This window comes from Nuphar pumila, chromosome 14, assembly GCF_984573655.1.
Source record: "Nuphar pumila chromosome 14, dmNupPumi1.hap1.1, whole genome shotgun sequence".
NCBI classification, from domain to species: Eukaryota; Viridiplantae; Streptophyta; class Magnoliopsida; order Nymphaeales; family Nymphaeaceae; genus Nuphar; species Nuphar pumila.
The window spans coordinates 84,401,219-84,418,747 of record NC_143262.1 but is presented as its reverse complement, the minus strand read 5'-3'; the positions used below and the strand labels follow the sequence as shown (position 1 = coordinate 84,418,747).

General features: G+C 38.0%; 1 protein-coding gene across 1 annotated transcript; it reads right to left on the bottom strand.

Moving 5' to 3' along the window:
- Positions 1-14,807: 14,807 nt before the first annotated feature.
- Positions 14,808-16,510, bottom strand: NDHM (subunit NDH-M of NAD(P)H:plastoquinone dehydrogenase complex). The gene is made up of 2 exons (XM_089987467.1): positions 16,073-16,510; positions 14,808-15,047 (listed from the first exon to the last, which is right to left on the bottom strand). The coding sequence occupies exons 1-2, from the start codon at positions 16,400-16,402 to the stop codon at positions 14,880-14,882; spliced, it is 498 nt and encodes a 165-aa protein (XP_089843593.1). The 5' UTR covers positions 16,403-16,510; the 3' UTR covers positions 14,808-14,879.
- Positions 16,511-17,529: the final 1,019 nt, after the last annotated feature.

Genomic DNA, 17,529 nt, shown 5'->3' with positions numbered 1-17,529 from the left:
AAAACTGAATATGTGATTATAACATGCTCATATGTGTTCTCAGGCAGTCAAAAAAATGAATATGTGATTATAGCATGCTCATATATGTTCTAAGGCAGTCAAAAAAACTTTATATGTGATTCTATCATGCTCATATGTGCTCTAAGGCAGGCAAAAAACTTTATATGTGATTATAGCATGCTCATATGTGCTCTAAGGCAGGCAAAAAACTCTATATGTGATTCTATTATGCTCATATGTGCTCTAAGGCAGGCAAAAAGTTATATATGTGATTCGATTATGCTCATATGTGTTCTAAAGTAGACAAAAAACTGAATATGTGATTATACCTAAGAGGGACCTGCAATTGAAGATCCCCTGTTCAGAACAAGATTGTTGATCTCATTTCGGAGAAAGGGGGTGACAGTGTCATGGAAGTAGTTATTCAGTGATTCTGTAACGATCTGGCGTATATCATCACCGGAAAGAATAGTCTGCTGCTTGGAGCTTATGTCGGCACAAGAAGTCGGTGAGCCGTAACTGGAAGAAGCAATAACTGGTGAAGTGTTCATATTACTCCCAAACCCGAACACGCGACCTTTTTTGGGTTCACCTGCTGAGTCACCCATGCTGTAGGATCAAATGATGGATGCTAAGTAGCGTCATCGCCATATCGTTCTACCATCTGTTGCTCATATGCCTCCTACAAAATAATGTTTAAAGTATGCATTAATAATTAATAATAACATTTTGATAACTTGCATATATATTGCAATGATTATTAATAGAATAAATACATATCGTTGTCGTTCTCGCCTTTTTTGATACGAAGACTCCCGTGGTCTTCCGTTTATGTGTTTCAACAAACACGTCCTTATATGGTACAATGCCTCCTTTTTTTGCTTCCTGCGAAGTTAAAGGACAAAAGATTTAGTTCACAAGTTTGCAACAATACTTATAAAATTAATATTATATATTAATGAGTTACCATTTTTTTCAGGTGGCTCCCAAATGTCTTAGATCCACCTGTGTGTAGATGGGCTTCGGGCATTTTCGCTCGATTTTGTGCAGCCTTCGCAGAGCGATTTTGAAATGCATCTCCCGCCCACTTATCACACATTTCATCCGAATAATCTCTCCTGATAGTAATAGGGTCATGGCCCTTTCACTGTAGTGGATCATCTATTACGCCATATGCTTTTTTGCTGCAGTCTTCATAGTGTGCAACATGTCTGCAAATCGATTGACAGCCACCTTCTGCCACACCTTCCTTGCATCATTTTCTTCTATCGTAGTTGCGAAGCGATTCGAAGCCTACAAATATTTTCAGAAAGTTAGTAGACATTACTTAAAAAAATTAAATATGAAACACATTAACTATGAGGAACAACTGTATACCGTGAATGAGAACCACAATCTGTCTAACACCTCCTTTGGGTACTCTTTTCATTGAGTAACCAGTCCTGGTAGATGCTGAAGAAGTGAATTCCTAATCTCTCGTACTACTTCTTGTGGCTCAAACCTCATGCTGCACATGAATTGTTACACAATAAATATCAATATAAAATATTTATAAGATATACAATAATTGAAAATGAAATACTTACGGTCGATTATCGATATATACTATTCGAATGAGTCTTATTGTGCCAGAATGAGAAGACCCTGCTTCCTGTGTTGGCTGCTGACTTGTGTGATCAAGTGGTGTAGGTGGGTCGTGTATAGGCGAAACATCATCTGTAAAAAAATATGTTAGAAGTTCTCAGAATGAACATTTTTACTAATCAAGCATCCAATTAGTTAATCAATATACCTATCATAGGAGCCCGTGAAGATGAAGGTTGGGCCTGGCTACTACTAGATGAGCGACCACTGTAACCTCCATGAACCATATTCTAACAAATAACATATGTCATACAATACAATCAAATAATTCACATCAAGTATTATAATACATTTAAGTCATTCGCATCAAGTATTATAATAATTCAAATCATTCATATCAGGTACTGCAATGCATTCAAGTCATTCACATCAAGCATTGCAATGCATTCAAATCATTTGCATCAAGTATTACAATGCATTCAAATAATTCAAATCATTCACATCAAGTATTGCAATAATTCAAATCATTCGTTGCATAAATTACAATACATTCAAATAATTTAAATCATTCACATCAAGTATTGCAATGCATTTGAATCATTCGTATCAAGTATTATAATACATTCAAATAATTCAAATCATTCACATCAAGTATTGCAATGCATTCAAATCATTCGTATCAAGTATTACAATACATTCAAATAATTCAAATCATTCACATAAAGTATTACAATGCATTCAAATAATTCGTATCAAGTATTACAATATATTCAAATAAAATTTTTAATCATTCACATCAAGTGTTGCAATACAACTCATGCATTCACATCAAGTATTATAATATATTCAAATAATTCAAATCATTCACATCAAGTATTGCAATGCATTCGAATCATTCGTATCAAGTATTACAATATATTCAAATAAAATTTTTAATCATTCACACCAAGTATTGCAATACAACTCATTCATTCGCATCAAGTATTACAATACATTCAAATAATTCAAATCATTCACATCAAGTACTGCAATGCATTTAAATAGAGGTTTGTAGTACAAGATTTTGCTCACTAGCTTGAGAATTCTTCCTCGTCACCAGTTTGACTTTCTTCTTCTTCTTCTTCTTCATTGTTTGCCCATCCACTTGGTACATCATTTGGATCACATTCCTCTATGAATGTTTCATCGGCCAATGGAGATATGACATGCATATCATGCGCAACATCGTGACCATAAGTGAAGTCATAGACATCATCTGATTGATAGTAATCGCTGTCTTCAGCTAACTCATTTTCCTGTAACTGATCATACTCGGGGTATAGTTTAGACTTCACCTTGCAAACTGCCCACCATTCATTTCTATCTAACTTTTTTATACTCGGATATGAAGTATAATAAACTTGTTGAGCTTGCGAGGCTAATATGAATGGTTCATATGTTCCAAACCTGGATTTATGATTCACCTTCACAATGCCTGAAGCTTTGTCGAGTCTTGTTGCAGTTGGATCAAACCAATGACACTTGAATAAAGTTACCCTGTTATTTATGCCTAAGTAAGTCAACTCCATTATTTCCTCTATAACACTGTAGTAATCATGTTCATTTTCACCGTAGCTGCTACTCTTGACACACACGCCACTATTTATCGTTGATTTGTTTATACCGTAATCTTTTATATGAAATCGATAACCATTTACGATGTACCCGTTGTAGCATTGCACAACTTTGGTCAGACAATTTTCTAAATCACATATTCCTTGATCTTTAACATCACCATGGCGGACCTACGCACAGACATAAACAATGATTGTGATCATGATCAATTAAGTAACTTAGTGTTGTTTATAAGTACAAAATTTATGTTAGCTTCTTTACCAATTGTTTCAACCACTCCACAAACTTAGTTTCACGTTCTTTTTGTACTTCTGCATCAGTGAGATGTGAAACTTCTCTTTGCAACTTCAGATCAAATCGTCTGCAAACCACAAATACTTATATTACTGAGCCATGTATTCACATATAGAACATAAAAGGATTTATAATTGTGTTGCATCTACATATACTTACTCGATGTATGGGTCGATCGCTGAGCAATTAAAAAGAATATAGATGTGTGCTGCGTCTTGCTCTCGATCTGTCAATAGCCTTGATCAGCAATTACCAAATGCATGCCCAAGTGGTTGAAATATCGACAACTTGTCAGCTACAATTACTTGTTCTCCATCATCGTTATGGGGCAGACATGTGTAACATATTGGAATATGAGGTTCGAAGTACATAGATGAGAAATTTGAAATCTCTTCTTAAGTGTACGCCTCACAAATAGAGCCTTCTACTCTTGCTTTATTACGAACCTTTTTTTTTAGGTCGAACATGCATCTGACAGAAAAATACATTTCAAATTTTAAATATTTGTCATTAAAGAGACAAATATAAAAAAACATATACCTTTCAAATGGGTACATCCATCGATATTGCACAGGGCCACCAACCCTTAGTTCATATGGCAGATGTATGATCAAATGTTCCATAACATCGAAAAATGTTGGCAGAAATATCTTTTCTAGCAGACAAACAGTGGTGATGACAGAGTCCTCGAGATTCTTTACATCTGATACTACGACCTCCGATGCACACAATGTTCTGAAAAATCCGCTCAACTCAGACAATACCCCCCATATAGGTTTGTCTAACATATCATGGAATGCTAGGGGTATCAATCGTTGCATAAAGATATGACAATCATGGCGCTTCAACTCATATAACTGTCCATCGTCAATCTTCACAGCCCGAGCAATGTTAGAGACATATCCATCTGAAAATCTCAGTTGTCTCAACCATTGACATACATGTTTTATTTGATCGAGTCCGAACACGTACTTTGCCTTTGGTTTCAGTACTTTGACATTATACTTTTTGAGATCCAATTCTGGTCTTTTACATATTAATTTTAAATCCATACGGGCCTTCGGATTATCCTTCGTTTTTCGTTTAACATTCATTACTGTATTGAACACATTATCAAACACATTTTTTTCCACATGCATCACATCCAAATTATGTTGTATCAATAGGGTCGGCCAATACGGTAGTTCCCAAAAAATAGATTTCTTCGTCCAATTGTGATCCTTTCCAAATCCACAGAAGGGTGTAGGACATCGGGCATCTGTTAATACATCTAGAAAATATCGCAATCTTCTTAGAATCTCTATGCCAGACAATCTTGAGGATGAACCTTCCATTTCAGTTGTGCCTGCTTTAAACGCATTCTTTTATCGTCGGAATGGATGGTCGCTGAGTAGAAATCGACGATGGCACTCAAACCAGCAAGGCTTCCTTCCATGCCTCTATCTAAAAGTTTTGGAATCCTCCATGCAGTACGGACAAGCCAACCTCCCATATGTGCTCCAACCAGATAGCATACCATATGCAGGAAAGTCACTGATTGTCCATAAAACAACGACCTTCATGTTGATATTTTGTTTTTTGTGGGCATCATACGTGGTAACACCATCATCCCACAATACTTTTAGTTCATCAATCAATGGCCTTAGAAATACATCAAGATTTTGGCCAGGTGAGGTCGGACCAGGGATCAACAGAGACAAGAAAAGATTTGGACGTTTCATACACAAGCTTGGTGGAAGGTTGTATGAAGTTACAAATACTGGCCAGCATGAGTATGAAGTTGATCTACCCCCAAATGGATTAAATCCATCTGTACATAGACCGAGTCTAACATTTCGCACTTCCATTGCAAAGTTCTGATGAGTACGATCAAAGTGCTTCCAAGCTTCAGCGTCAACAGGATGCGTGATCTTGTTTTCATCGTGTCGAACTTTATTTGCATGCCATTTCATATGTTTAGCTGTCCTTGAAGACAAATACAATCGCTGCAATCTATGAGTGATAGGAAAGTAGCAGAGCGACTTGTATGAAACTTCTTTTGATCTTCTGCTACCATTGCCTCTTGTCTTTGGCTTGAACCGATGATGTCCACATGACGGGCATGATATGTTGTTTTCCTGCTCCTTGAAATACAATATGCAGTGATTTGGACAAGCATCAATCTTTTTGTAACCCATACCTAGAGCGTTGACCATAACTTTCGCACGATAGAAATTTTGTGGCAATTTCTCATCTTTGGGCAACATACTTTTCACAATCATGCACACACGGTCAAAACATGATTGACTCAAATTATACTTGGACTTCAAATTCATTAGTTGAAGAACTGCAGACAAGATAGTGTGACTCTCACAACCGTTCCAAAGTGGCTCATCAGCATCTCTAAGTAAATCATAAAATCTACTAGCTGCATCGTTTGGTGATTCTTCATCTACGGCAGTTCTTACATCACTAGAACTCATAGCAGAACCCAGTTCTATTCCTGCGACATCAAATATCAAATCCATATATGGATTATCGTGCACCACATTCACCCGTGCATCAAAATCGTTTCTAAATTCTTCTCCATGAAACGTTCAGTTATGATAATCACTCACAAAACCCTTCCTGTATTGGTGATGTCTAATGCTATGAGGTTCTACAAATCGATTATTCTTACAAATCTTGCAGAGACACCTAATCTGACCTGTGGGATCCACTGTACTAACATTTGCCATTGCAAATTCAATAAAACTGTCAACACCATCTATATATTCATGCGATAACTCATTGTCCACTATCCTACAGTACATCTATTCATGGTTTGCAGTCATTTTTTTATGATGTTACGAATAATAGCTTAACGAATTAAAAGAGAACAATCAGAATGCTACGATGAAGAACATATCAAATTTATCATGCAATATATGATGTCATATAATAACAAGAATTTTGATGCATGCATTGATAACTTAATATTTTCATGTGCAAACTATTAATGACACGATACAATCATTTGAAGCATGCTTTCATTATACAATTTCACATGGAAGTCATAATCAAATTGAAAGTAACTACATGCAAGCATGAATATAATTACATCAAACATTTCAATACATTGTAATCATTCATACCAAACAAATGACATACATGTACCTGCAACAAACACACTTCAATATCTCACTAACTACTACCATGCCTAGCATGGACTTCGTACTTCCAAAATAAGAACACTTCAATATTCATACATTAAAATCATGCTCAACATGATCTCCGAACTCCAACAAAGTAACCCTAAATATTAACAACTAAGTGAGTGTGTGAATAATAAAATGTTACATCTAATAAATTAAATAACATGTGATACGCTTGCATCACTTACTCACCACGGGTATTTACCCGATTTGCATTGTTTTTGTCCCTTACTTACCACAAGTGGCTGAGCACAAGCTGGTTCCGTTGAAAAATCTGCACAAAAAAATGTTGTGTTAAAATAAAGTCACCACGAAAAAAAACTGAAGCAAATAAAAACATCTTGCATAGGGCTTGAGAAACCTAGTACCTAATGACCTACCGAAACCGCAGGGGGTCGACTCCTTGTAGGAACACAGGGGGTCGACCCTCTGTCGAAACATAGGGGGTTAACCCCCTGCCGGAATAGCAGGGGGTCGACCCCCTGCCGAAAACCCTAGGGGGTCGACCCGCTGCCGGAAACCGTTTCCGGCAGTGGGTCGACTCCCTACAAGACACGACAGGGGGTCAACCCTCTGCCGGGGTCGACCCCCTACTGGACACGGCAGGGGGTCGACCCCCTGCCGAAACCGCAGGGGGTCAACCCCTTGCTGGGGTCGACCCTCTGCCAGGGTCGACCCCCTACCGGACACGACAAGGGGTCTACCCCCTGCCGGAACTGTAGGGGGTCGACCCCTTGCCGGGGTCGACCCCCTGACGGGGTCGAGTGCCTGTCGGGGTCGACCCCCGGCCGGACACGGCAGGGGGTCGACCCCCTGCCGGGGTCGAGCGCCTAGCGGAGTCGACCCTTTGCCGAAAAACGCAGGGGGTCGACCCCCAATCCATTTAATGGTGGGGCCCAGAAATACTTGCGCTTCCTCCGGGCGGCGGCAGTGGAAGGTTGACGGAGATCGACTTCCGGCGAACGGTGGGGGCCAGCAGAGAGGTCGACGGGATAGATAGGGCGGCAGGAGGGAGAGAGCGACGGGCGGGAGCAGGAGAAACGAAAGAAGAAAGGAAAAAGAGGGCTAGGATTAGGGGTTATGCGACATTTAGCGACGGCTTAGCGACAGATTAATGTCGTCGCTAAGCCATTGTAATTCAAAATATGAAAAAAGGCGACAAAATATATTCTGTCGCTAAATAGCGACGAAATATAATCCGTCACAATTCCGTCGCTAAATGCCGTATTTATTACGACAAAATATTCTCTCGCAAAATCTGTCGCTACTTAGCGACGGATTTTGCGAGGGAAAATAATCTGTCGCTATTTTCGTAAAATTCTCCAATTATAGTGACAGATGCATTTCTCTTGTTAATCCGTCGCTAAGTAGCGACAACATTATTTCGTCGCTAATCAACTGTTTTTTTGTAGTGTATATTCGGATACAGTTTTTGAATCCAAACTATTTTTTGGATAGAATTCTCTTTTTGGTTTTTAAAATTTGAGGATCCACAAAACCTTGGTGTAATTGTTGTCTATTGGGTTCATGCGCACATTTATCTAAGGGACTTCTAATGAGATTCTTTTGCTTTCCTGCAGAATCTGTCTTCCTTCTACCCTTCTTCATCTTTGGTAATATATTTAAGGAACTATGGAAAGTTGATGAAGATTAATATCACAAGTGGGAGATCGAGGAATGCAAATTACTATGTTGGTAGGAGATCCTCGCTCAATGGCCATTTTTAGAAGCCAATTCCCTTTTAGTTCATAAGCTCAAACTCCTCCTTTTATGTTGTGATATGAAAATGGATCTTTAAATAAGCTCATATCATTGTTGTCTTGATTCTATTGCTCTTTTTCAATAATCAATTCATCACTTTTGATGTTATCTTTTATGATGTGTTTGATCACAATGCATTCTTCGGTGACATGCCCCATAACTCTGTGATATTGGTAGTATTTGAAGTCTTTGCCGTTCATATATGGTGAGTCTAACACTTCAAGCAACTTCACTGGGTCATCTTGCAATAGTAAGTCTAGGGCCTGCAATCGGGCTTGCTTGAACCTTGTAAATCTTTGGTCCTTAACCCATTTTAGGTTCTCAACATACCCATTTTTATTAGAGTTTGGTTTATTGTGAGCACATTTGTGAGATTTTTGAAGTTGGGTCCAACCAAGAATTGTAAATTAAAGTGGATCAGTTGACTAGAAAAGTGGACCAACTGCTATCCAACCCAACTTCAATAAATCAAGTGAGTAAAGTGTGCGAGCTATGCGCTAGCCCTATACATTGTTTCTGACTGTCCAGTACCACCGCTTTATCCTGAATTCATTTAGGAGCAGGTGAATGTTGCCTAAAGATTCGCTAGATCGGTGCATGATCTATATGTACTGACCTTTAATTTAGGGTGACAAAACCATCCCAACTTTGCATGGAGAAATCCACAAGACTCTCTCCATATGTCTTCCCAGCTATAGACCAGACCAGATAACTTTCCACAAAGTTACCAAAGACCTACATTCTCACAGCCCCCTTCCCAGCTTAGCTTGCCTTCTCCCCAAGAACCTACATTGAGTCCATCATTTAAGGAGAAGCTCCTCGAGGCTTTCTCTGACATAAAGGTTAACTTCAACTCCAACACGCAGTCAATAGCCAAGCTAAAGACTCAAATGAGACAGTTGGCTGAGGCCTTGGGCAGACGTCATGGAGGAAACCTTCCTAGTTAACCTGTCATCAACCCAAGGGGTAAGAAACCCATGTACCATAGTCTGCACATCACAGAGTCTCATCAAGAGCAAGCTAACTCTATTATGACCCTTTAGAGTGGGAAGAAACTCTACCCCATGTAGAAGAAGATTGAAGAACGCAAAGAAAGACTTACTGACTAGTCGATCTCTCTTACCAGGCCCAAGGAAAGCGGCCACGGCCTACAATCTGTGCCTTCTCCTTCGTATATTCATCGAGCCAAATTTTTTCAAGCCTTAGAAAAACCAAATGATTTTGGAAAACAAGGGGTAAGAATACAAGAAATGATTGAGATATTCAAGCATGTTCACATAAACCCCCCCTACTTGATGCCATCCAACATGTACGCATATGCAAAGTTTCTTAAAGAACTTTGCATGTAGAAGAGAAAATCAAGATCATTGCCCAAGAAGATCTTCCTCACTGAGCAGGTGAGCTCAGTGTTTCGGCACCAAGCCCCACCTAAACTTAAGGATCCAAAGGCACTGATTATCTCTTGTGTCATTGGGAACATGACCATTGAGCATGCTTTGCTTGATCTTGGGGCCATGGAAAAGAAACCCAAGAGTACGAGGAAATGTGTAGAGAAATGAAATTCTTTAGAAAATATTAGAAATTTACTCGAGCCCCTCCTCAAAAGTCGAAGGTTGCATAGGTTGGATTGGGGTGACTCCTCGAAGCAAGAAATAGAGAGAGCTTTGGGAGCCAAGGAGAATTTCTCTACTCAAGATATCAAAAACCCATAATTTTTTTGAAAAGGAGACTTTCAAAGGGACTTTTTTTGAAAATTGGATAACTTAAAAGACTAGAGAGCCCTTGGAAGCTCTCTTGAATGCTTGAAGCAACTTGAGATGCTGAGATGGTTTTGAATGCTAGAGGACCCCCTCATAATCGTTTCTTGCTCTTGAAACAACCAAAGTGAGGACCTGTCAACACTAGTTGTGTCAACAAGTAATAAGTCTGTCGACATATACAGTTTAAAGTTTGACACATTTTGGTATTTTGTTCATAACTCTACTCGTATATCAAATTGATAAGCAGTTTGAAGTGTTGGAAAGATGACATCCTTCCTCTATAAAATTCATTTGGAAAAAATATGATATTTGGCCATTTGATTGGTAAAAAATGCATTGAAAATGGGCTTTACTTTTCAAAACCATTTTTTGAAACTTAAACTTGTTTCACTTATAACTTTTCACTCTAATTTTGGATCCAGGTGATTTTTTGTCAAAAAGCTTGAAAACCTTGAGTTTTTCATGAAAATATTTAAAGGATGTCATTTTGAGAACCAAGTACAATATAAATCAAGTTTTGGCAAAAAATGCTTCAAAACATGTTTGAATGCTTTATGGGATTTATGAAAAGGGATTTTCTCACTCATAACTTAAAGATATGTGCCCGAAGTGTTAACCAACCTTAAGCAAATATTCCTTCACGAAAGTATCTTGCTTCTTGCATATAAAGATACTTTGAGTTCACATCCAAGGCTTTGGCTTGTGAATAAACTATCTCATTTTTGATGAATCCAACGAGGTGATTCTGAAGTGTCGAAGACAATATTTATGTTGATTGGGAACCCATAAAATTTTGGGTGTCAACAAATAGTTACCTTGTCATTAACTAATTCATTAAGTTTCACAAGCATCTCTTTCTTTTCTCTCATGTGATTGCTAGCCCCATTATCAAGATACCAATAATTGTACTAATTAATGTCTCATTCTTTGCATGCCAACAAGAGACTTGAAGTCACCTCATCAACATATTTTTTTGCAAGATTTATTTGATTTTCATTCTCATTAGAGTCCTTAAATTTGCATTTGATACTAATATGATCATATTTTCTACAATTGAAACATTGAACAATGAAACAATCATACCTTTGTCGATTACTCATTCTACAACCATGACCCTTAGTTGCTTGTGTTTGTCTCTTTTGATTTCATTATTAGTGTTGCTAAATTCATGTCCACTTCTATTTAATTGACCATGACCTCTTTGACTTCTTCCTCTAGGTTCACTTATTACTTCTCTTAAGTATATCTTGCTTTGCAAAATTTATTCTAATAGAGCATTAGTCTTATTTGTAATTATTTGTTAATGAGTTTGGAAAAATCCCATGAGTTAATTTATGATCATAATTTCTAGATCTGTAGACTCTTTTATAGCCATAATAATGAAATCAAATTTTATATCCAAGATCAGATAATCTTTTCTATGATTTGGACATCGCTCAAATTCTCACTATTTCTTTTCAGTTAATTAGAAACTAATATAACTCTTGAAAAGTAGTTCAATATTGACTCACCTTCCTTCATTCAGAGTGCTTTGAACTCGACTCTCAAAGTTGAAAGACAAACATTTTCGACCTTGGTAGATGAGTAAGCGGTCATTTTCGTATTTCTTTTTATTTATCTTTAGATCATCCTTTGATAGGATAGTTTTTGCTTGAGCATTTGTTGGATGAGTGTACTCATCATTGACCACCTACTAACACTTTTGAGAACCCAACAAGCTTTCATTTGGATGCACCAATTCTCATAGTTGACTTTTAACAAACAAGAGACTTGAGCTTGAAACATGTTGTTGGATGTCATTATGACTTTGATACCACTTTAAATGAAAAATATTAGAGGAGCTCTCAATTTCACACAAAGAAAGGTTTAAGAGAAATAAACACTAAAAAACATCAATATATTGAATAATACTATTCACTTATACTCAAAATACATAACTTATAGGTATATATAGATTTAGAGCTCATTTCTTCATACTTCTTATGCATAAATGACAACTTTTGACCATCCTTTTATATGAGCTATATTTCTAACTACAAATTTCTATTTTAATGACTACTAATGACATGGGTTACTATGTCTACAACTTGCATGCCTTAACCTATATAACTCATGACTCATTTAACTTTCCTCTAAACTATTCACATGTCATCTCAATAGCTTTACACTTGACATGGCCCACTACATCCATTACATAACTTGAGACTTACTATGTGCATGAGTAACCGACAAAATAACTTCACATTAATACTTTATTCAAATTCATGTTGCCCATATTACATTATGAAAATACCAACTTTACCCATGAAATCTCTACACTCCACATATTGACACCACAACTCCTAATTATATGACAAATTCAATACTTGACTTTGACTCACAATCCAACATGAATTTATACTTTCCACAAGAAAAGTCACATGTCTATATAAGATTCTCTTCTTAGGTTGCAATTATCTTAAGCTGTTAGTGCTTTATGAGTGTTTTTTTGGAAGCATTAGTTTCTTTTTCTTTTTTATATTGAAAACAAAATCACTAATTTTATATTTACCAAAAAGTACAATTGGTTGACCCCTACCTTGTTTTTAGCGTAAACTTCATGTACTCCCTGCTCACCACTAGGAATGCAAATAGGTCAAACTCAGGTCAAATGTAAGCATTACCTAGTCCAACTTAATCAGGCATGGCCTAATTAAGTTTGGTTTTGAATTCGGATTTGACTAGCTTAAAACCTGATACACACACTTAGGCCCTATTTGGAAACTGTTCGTCAATGGGAAGTGGGGAATACCCAACGCCAAAGTCGTCTGGGATGGATGGAGTTGTAGGAAATGATGGAACTGGGATGGTATTTGACACCTCCAACTCCACATTTCACTTCCCACCTACATGAGGTGGTAGTTACTAAATACTACACCAGTTCTCACACCAGTGACTTCTCCAACAACCTTCCCAATGTTTTTTCAGTATTAATTTAAGCTTTTCAGCTGCATTCCAAGCAACTACACAAGTAAAAGTGGCAAATCCTCAGTTGAACCATTCCACTTATCCCAAACAATTATGTGGATTTGCTAAAACTGCAAAATTTGGGGTAACTACATCCTTAGCTACCACTGAATGGCAGTTTCCAAAGAAGGCCTTAATCAGACCAGATTTTAGTCGGATTCAAATTTCAGGTTTGAATGCAAAACTCAATACCAAACCCGAATCCAATTATTAATTGGGTCTGAATCTGTCTATCGAACCCGACTAATCAAATTCGGGTTCAGGTTGGATGTCGGATTACATTTGACATGTTGACATTCCTACTTATCACCATAGGGTACGAGCAGTGGGAGAAACCACAACACCTCCTATTCAAGGCTCCCACACAAAGCCATAGCATGCAACTAAAGTCCAAATGGGATCCAAGACATTTGTAAGTTCAGAAGGCCAACCGATTAACATTTTAATGTTTTAAAAATACTATTAAGATGTCCCAAGATCAAATTTTGTGTTCACCTGGTATTGCAGTCGTTCCTTCAAATTTTATGGAACAAAGGCCTCACATTATGAACATGGTCCCTAATAATACTCCTCCAACACACTTCAAGAAATTCTTCAAGATTTAGTTTCAAAGGGCACTACTGCAATGGAGCAGTTGACATAATTGTAGAATTTAATGGCTGAGATCTGCTGGGTATCGGAAGGATAATCTTGCAAGATTCTTCAGCTAACGTTCACTCGTTGAGATAAATTTGCTGTCTTTTTATTTTTTTAACCTTAGGTTAGTAATTATTGTGCTTAAAAAATAGAGGCACTGAATCCCATATAATTGATATGGCCTAATTTTAGATTTAGATTCGGATATGGATGAAAAAACCATCACTCAACCCATGTCTGATCACTGTCACGGTGCAATCATCAGTAGGGTAAAATTAACGGTCTAATTTTTCTCTTAAAAAAAAACAAGCCTGATTAACTATTTTCTCTTATCATGAACTGCCCTTGTTTGGGATCTTGGATTGAGATGAAAACATCATTTCTATGTGTTGAAATATGGTTTTGGCAAAATGCAATGTTTCTCAAGTTAGTGTCGCAAAATGTGATCTTGGATTGAGATGAAAACATCATTTCTATGTGTTGAAATATGATTTTGGCAAAATGCAATGTTTCTCAAGTTAGTGTCGCAAAATGTGGTGGTAGTGGGGATGGAATGGTTTTAAAATGTGGTGTTGGGGTATTCCAATTCCTTTTTTTTATGACAAGGAAATCCCTCAACAAAATTGGGGTCACCAATGGGCCCACCTTCCTGCGAGGTAAAACTCCAGTTTTGAGGACACGACCACCCAGCCTTACTTACCCCCAACCATGATAAAACAATGATAGCCCCATGCACCAATGGGATTCCAATTCTTTCCCTAGCACAATGTTTTGGCAACATCACTGCTCTAGACAAGAGGGTGTTGGGGGTAACTGCAATGCACTGTTCCCAAACAACAAAGGGTGTTACAGAAACCACAACGCACCTCCAATTCAATTCCAGGCTCCAATGATATACCTCATCAAGTCAAGAAAGACATTTACCAAACTAAATGTACAAAGAGAAAGTTCAATGAGACACCCAAATGGAGGAGGGTGGTTTGGAAATAGACAAGTTCTAGAATCTTTATATTGATGAAGAAAATATTCCAAACAATATTTACAGAGCTCTTTAGGAAGGTGGGGGCTCTTTGAATAAGACACGTGGCTTCCCCATGCTGAAGTTGAGGACGCGAGAGTTCATGTTGTATTTGATATCTCCATCATATAACAGCTTTCGTATGAAGTGCTCAATGTCTGATCCGATCAAACGAAGTGTGTACTCATTGAGTGGTGCACCCTGTCACGGTAAAGCTAGTAAGGAAATTGCTTTTTCTTCTTCATTTGCATTTCTTATTTGATTATATATATATATATATATATATATATATATATATATATATATATATATATATATATATATATATATATATATATATATATATATATATATAGAGAGAGAGAGAGAGAGAGAGAGAGAGAGAGAGAGAGAGAGAGAGACGAAAGTAATTCAACATTACCCTTCATGAAGATCAACAAAATGTTGAACACATGAACTGAACAAGAACAAAAGCCAAAACAAATAAAGAAAGCACAAGAGAAAAGAACATTAGACAGATAAAATGGGCTCAGGAGCCGCTTGCCCAGATTGGGACAAAGGATAGGTAGCATCAGCAGGAGGGAGTGGAAGATCACTAAGATGCATACGCAAGATCGCATAAACATCTACCAAGATTTTATGCACCAGGTTTTGAATGTTAACTCGAATATGACGAAAATGAGCATCGTTTCGCGCCATCCAAACAAACCACCAAGAAGTAAGCAACCACGTCCGCCAGATGAACCTCCACCTCTTGCTGCGCAGAGAGAGAGAGAGAGAGAGAGAGAGAGAGAGAGAGAGATGGGTACGTGCTAAATGAAACTTGATCAATGCGTTTTTCTGCTTTTTCTGGTGTTTTTTTTTTCACAGTTCCAACCCTATAATTGTGTTGGGCATGGTAGATTTATGAGGAATCCACACCTGGATCATGTGTTTTCGATGAAAAAAATAATATTTGGAGCCTTGGTCATGTTTTTGGTGATCCTTACAAGGTGTTTGGATGAACCTACATATCCAGAATAGCAGGATAAGTTGGGAAATTACGAAAATGAGTGCAATCCAAAAACCCAAGTTATACCACTTCACATTTATCTTTGGTAACCGGTTTTAACCCAACATCCAGATAGCTAGCAGAAATTTTGAGGTTTATGAATTTGGTCAGTATTCACATAAAACCCAAACATAATCTTGAGAGAGAAATGGTTGATTGTGGGAACCGAACATACCTCATAGTGATCCACTAGCTCTTGGAAGTAGGAATAGACCTTCTCACAGTTCTCTTTGCTCCACACAAACTCATTAGTAGGGTCAAGGATGAGGGTCAGCTTGTCGGTCTGGGTCTGGTCGAACGCGTGCGTAACCGGGTCGATGTACGCGGCGTAGATCCGAACATGACGCGTCACGCTGCTCAACCACTGTCCTCCATACTCCCTAGCCATGTTCTTGCTCTTGGCCGGCAGCTCAGATGTCATCCTCACTCTCAGCCTTCTCCTACCTGCTGAGCCAAGTCCGAGCACACTGGTGGAGCCAAGGTAGGCTGAGGTAGTAGTGGCCATTGTTTGGATGAACCTTGTTCCTTCAGCAAGAATTCCTTCTTTTGGTTTTCTGAAATCCCATTGCTGCTACATGAAATTGCTCTTCAGAATTGGATAAGATTTTGGATGGAGGAACCAACTCTAGTTTGAAGGGTTGAATGTGTGGTTCATATGGATTCTAACATATTAGCCTTACTTTCATATACTTCCCAAGAAAAACCCTAATATTCATAAGAAATGCCTTTTTTAAAATGGTTTGGTTTCCCACCCACTATTGTCCTGCCCAATCCATGGCCCATACGATAGTGATCAGATCCGAGTTGAATTGGGTCCACTCATTTTCTATTCAAAGCAGAAAAAATATAAAAAAGAAAAACCACAACACCCCCAGCCCCCCCCAAACCAACCCAAGAAAAAAAAGTTAGTTTCACACTTTCACTTCACCTAGTTGGTCTAGACATGGGTTCAGGTCAGACTCAGATCAGACCTGGTTGGCTCTGGACTGAATCCATCCTTAAGGCACATTTATTGGATCCATTTCCTTAAGGGCTGTTTAGGTGGATCCGGGTCTGGGTATATACAAGAACATACCATGCATACATTGTAATTCCTCCTTTTTTTTCTTTTTTATGAAAATTCATATGCAAGTAGGAAGTTTGCGTTCAGTTATGATTTACAAACACCCAGACAAGTAATAGATCTATCTATATTTGGACCCTGTAAGCCTGACCCGAACAACCCCTAAGGCTCTAACCATTGCCTGCTTGCTTGATTTTCTGTACTTTCTTTGAATTTGGGGTGTCATTATTAGGCTGCAAAATGGCTGATATCCAGATTATGATCTCAAGTTATATCCTAGTTAACTTGTTTTAGCAGGTAATGATGCGGATGTGGTCAGCGCTTGGTCCGGGTCTGGATATATCCACATATTTTTCAGTTCCATACCAATTCCTCCTTCCATCTTCAGATAATACAATGCAAAACCGGATCAGATTCAGGTTGGTAACTACAAACCTAACCTGAACCCAAATACTGTTTTGGCTAACACCGAGTTTAAATGGCTAAACAGGTCAAGGCCCAGCCTGAACATCGGACCAGAGATACATATATTGAAGATACTAAGGTCCCATTTAACCTCGAATCTAAGA

Excerpts from the sequence above, each read along its gene's own strand:
- NDHM (XM_089987467.1), bottom strand. The coding sequence starts at position 16,402 with ATGGCCACTACTACCTCAGCCTACCTTGGCTCCACCAGTGTGCTCGGA. Across the intron at positions 15,048-16,072 it reads AGCTAGTGGATCACTATGAG|GGTGCACCACTCAATGAGTA; the intron begins GTATGTTCGGTT and ends TTACCGTGACAG.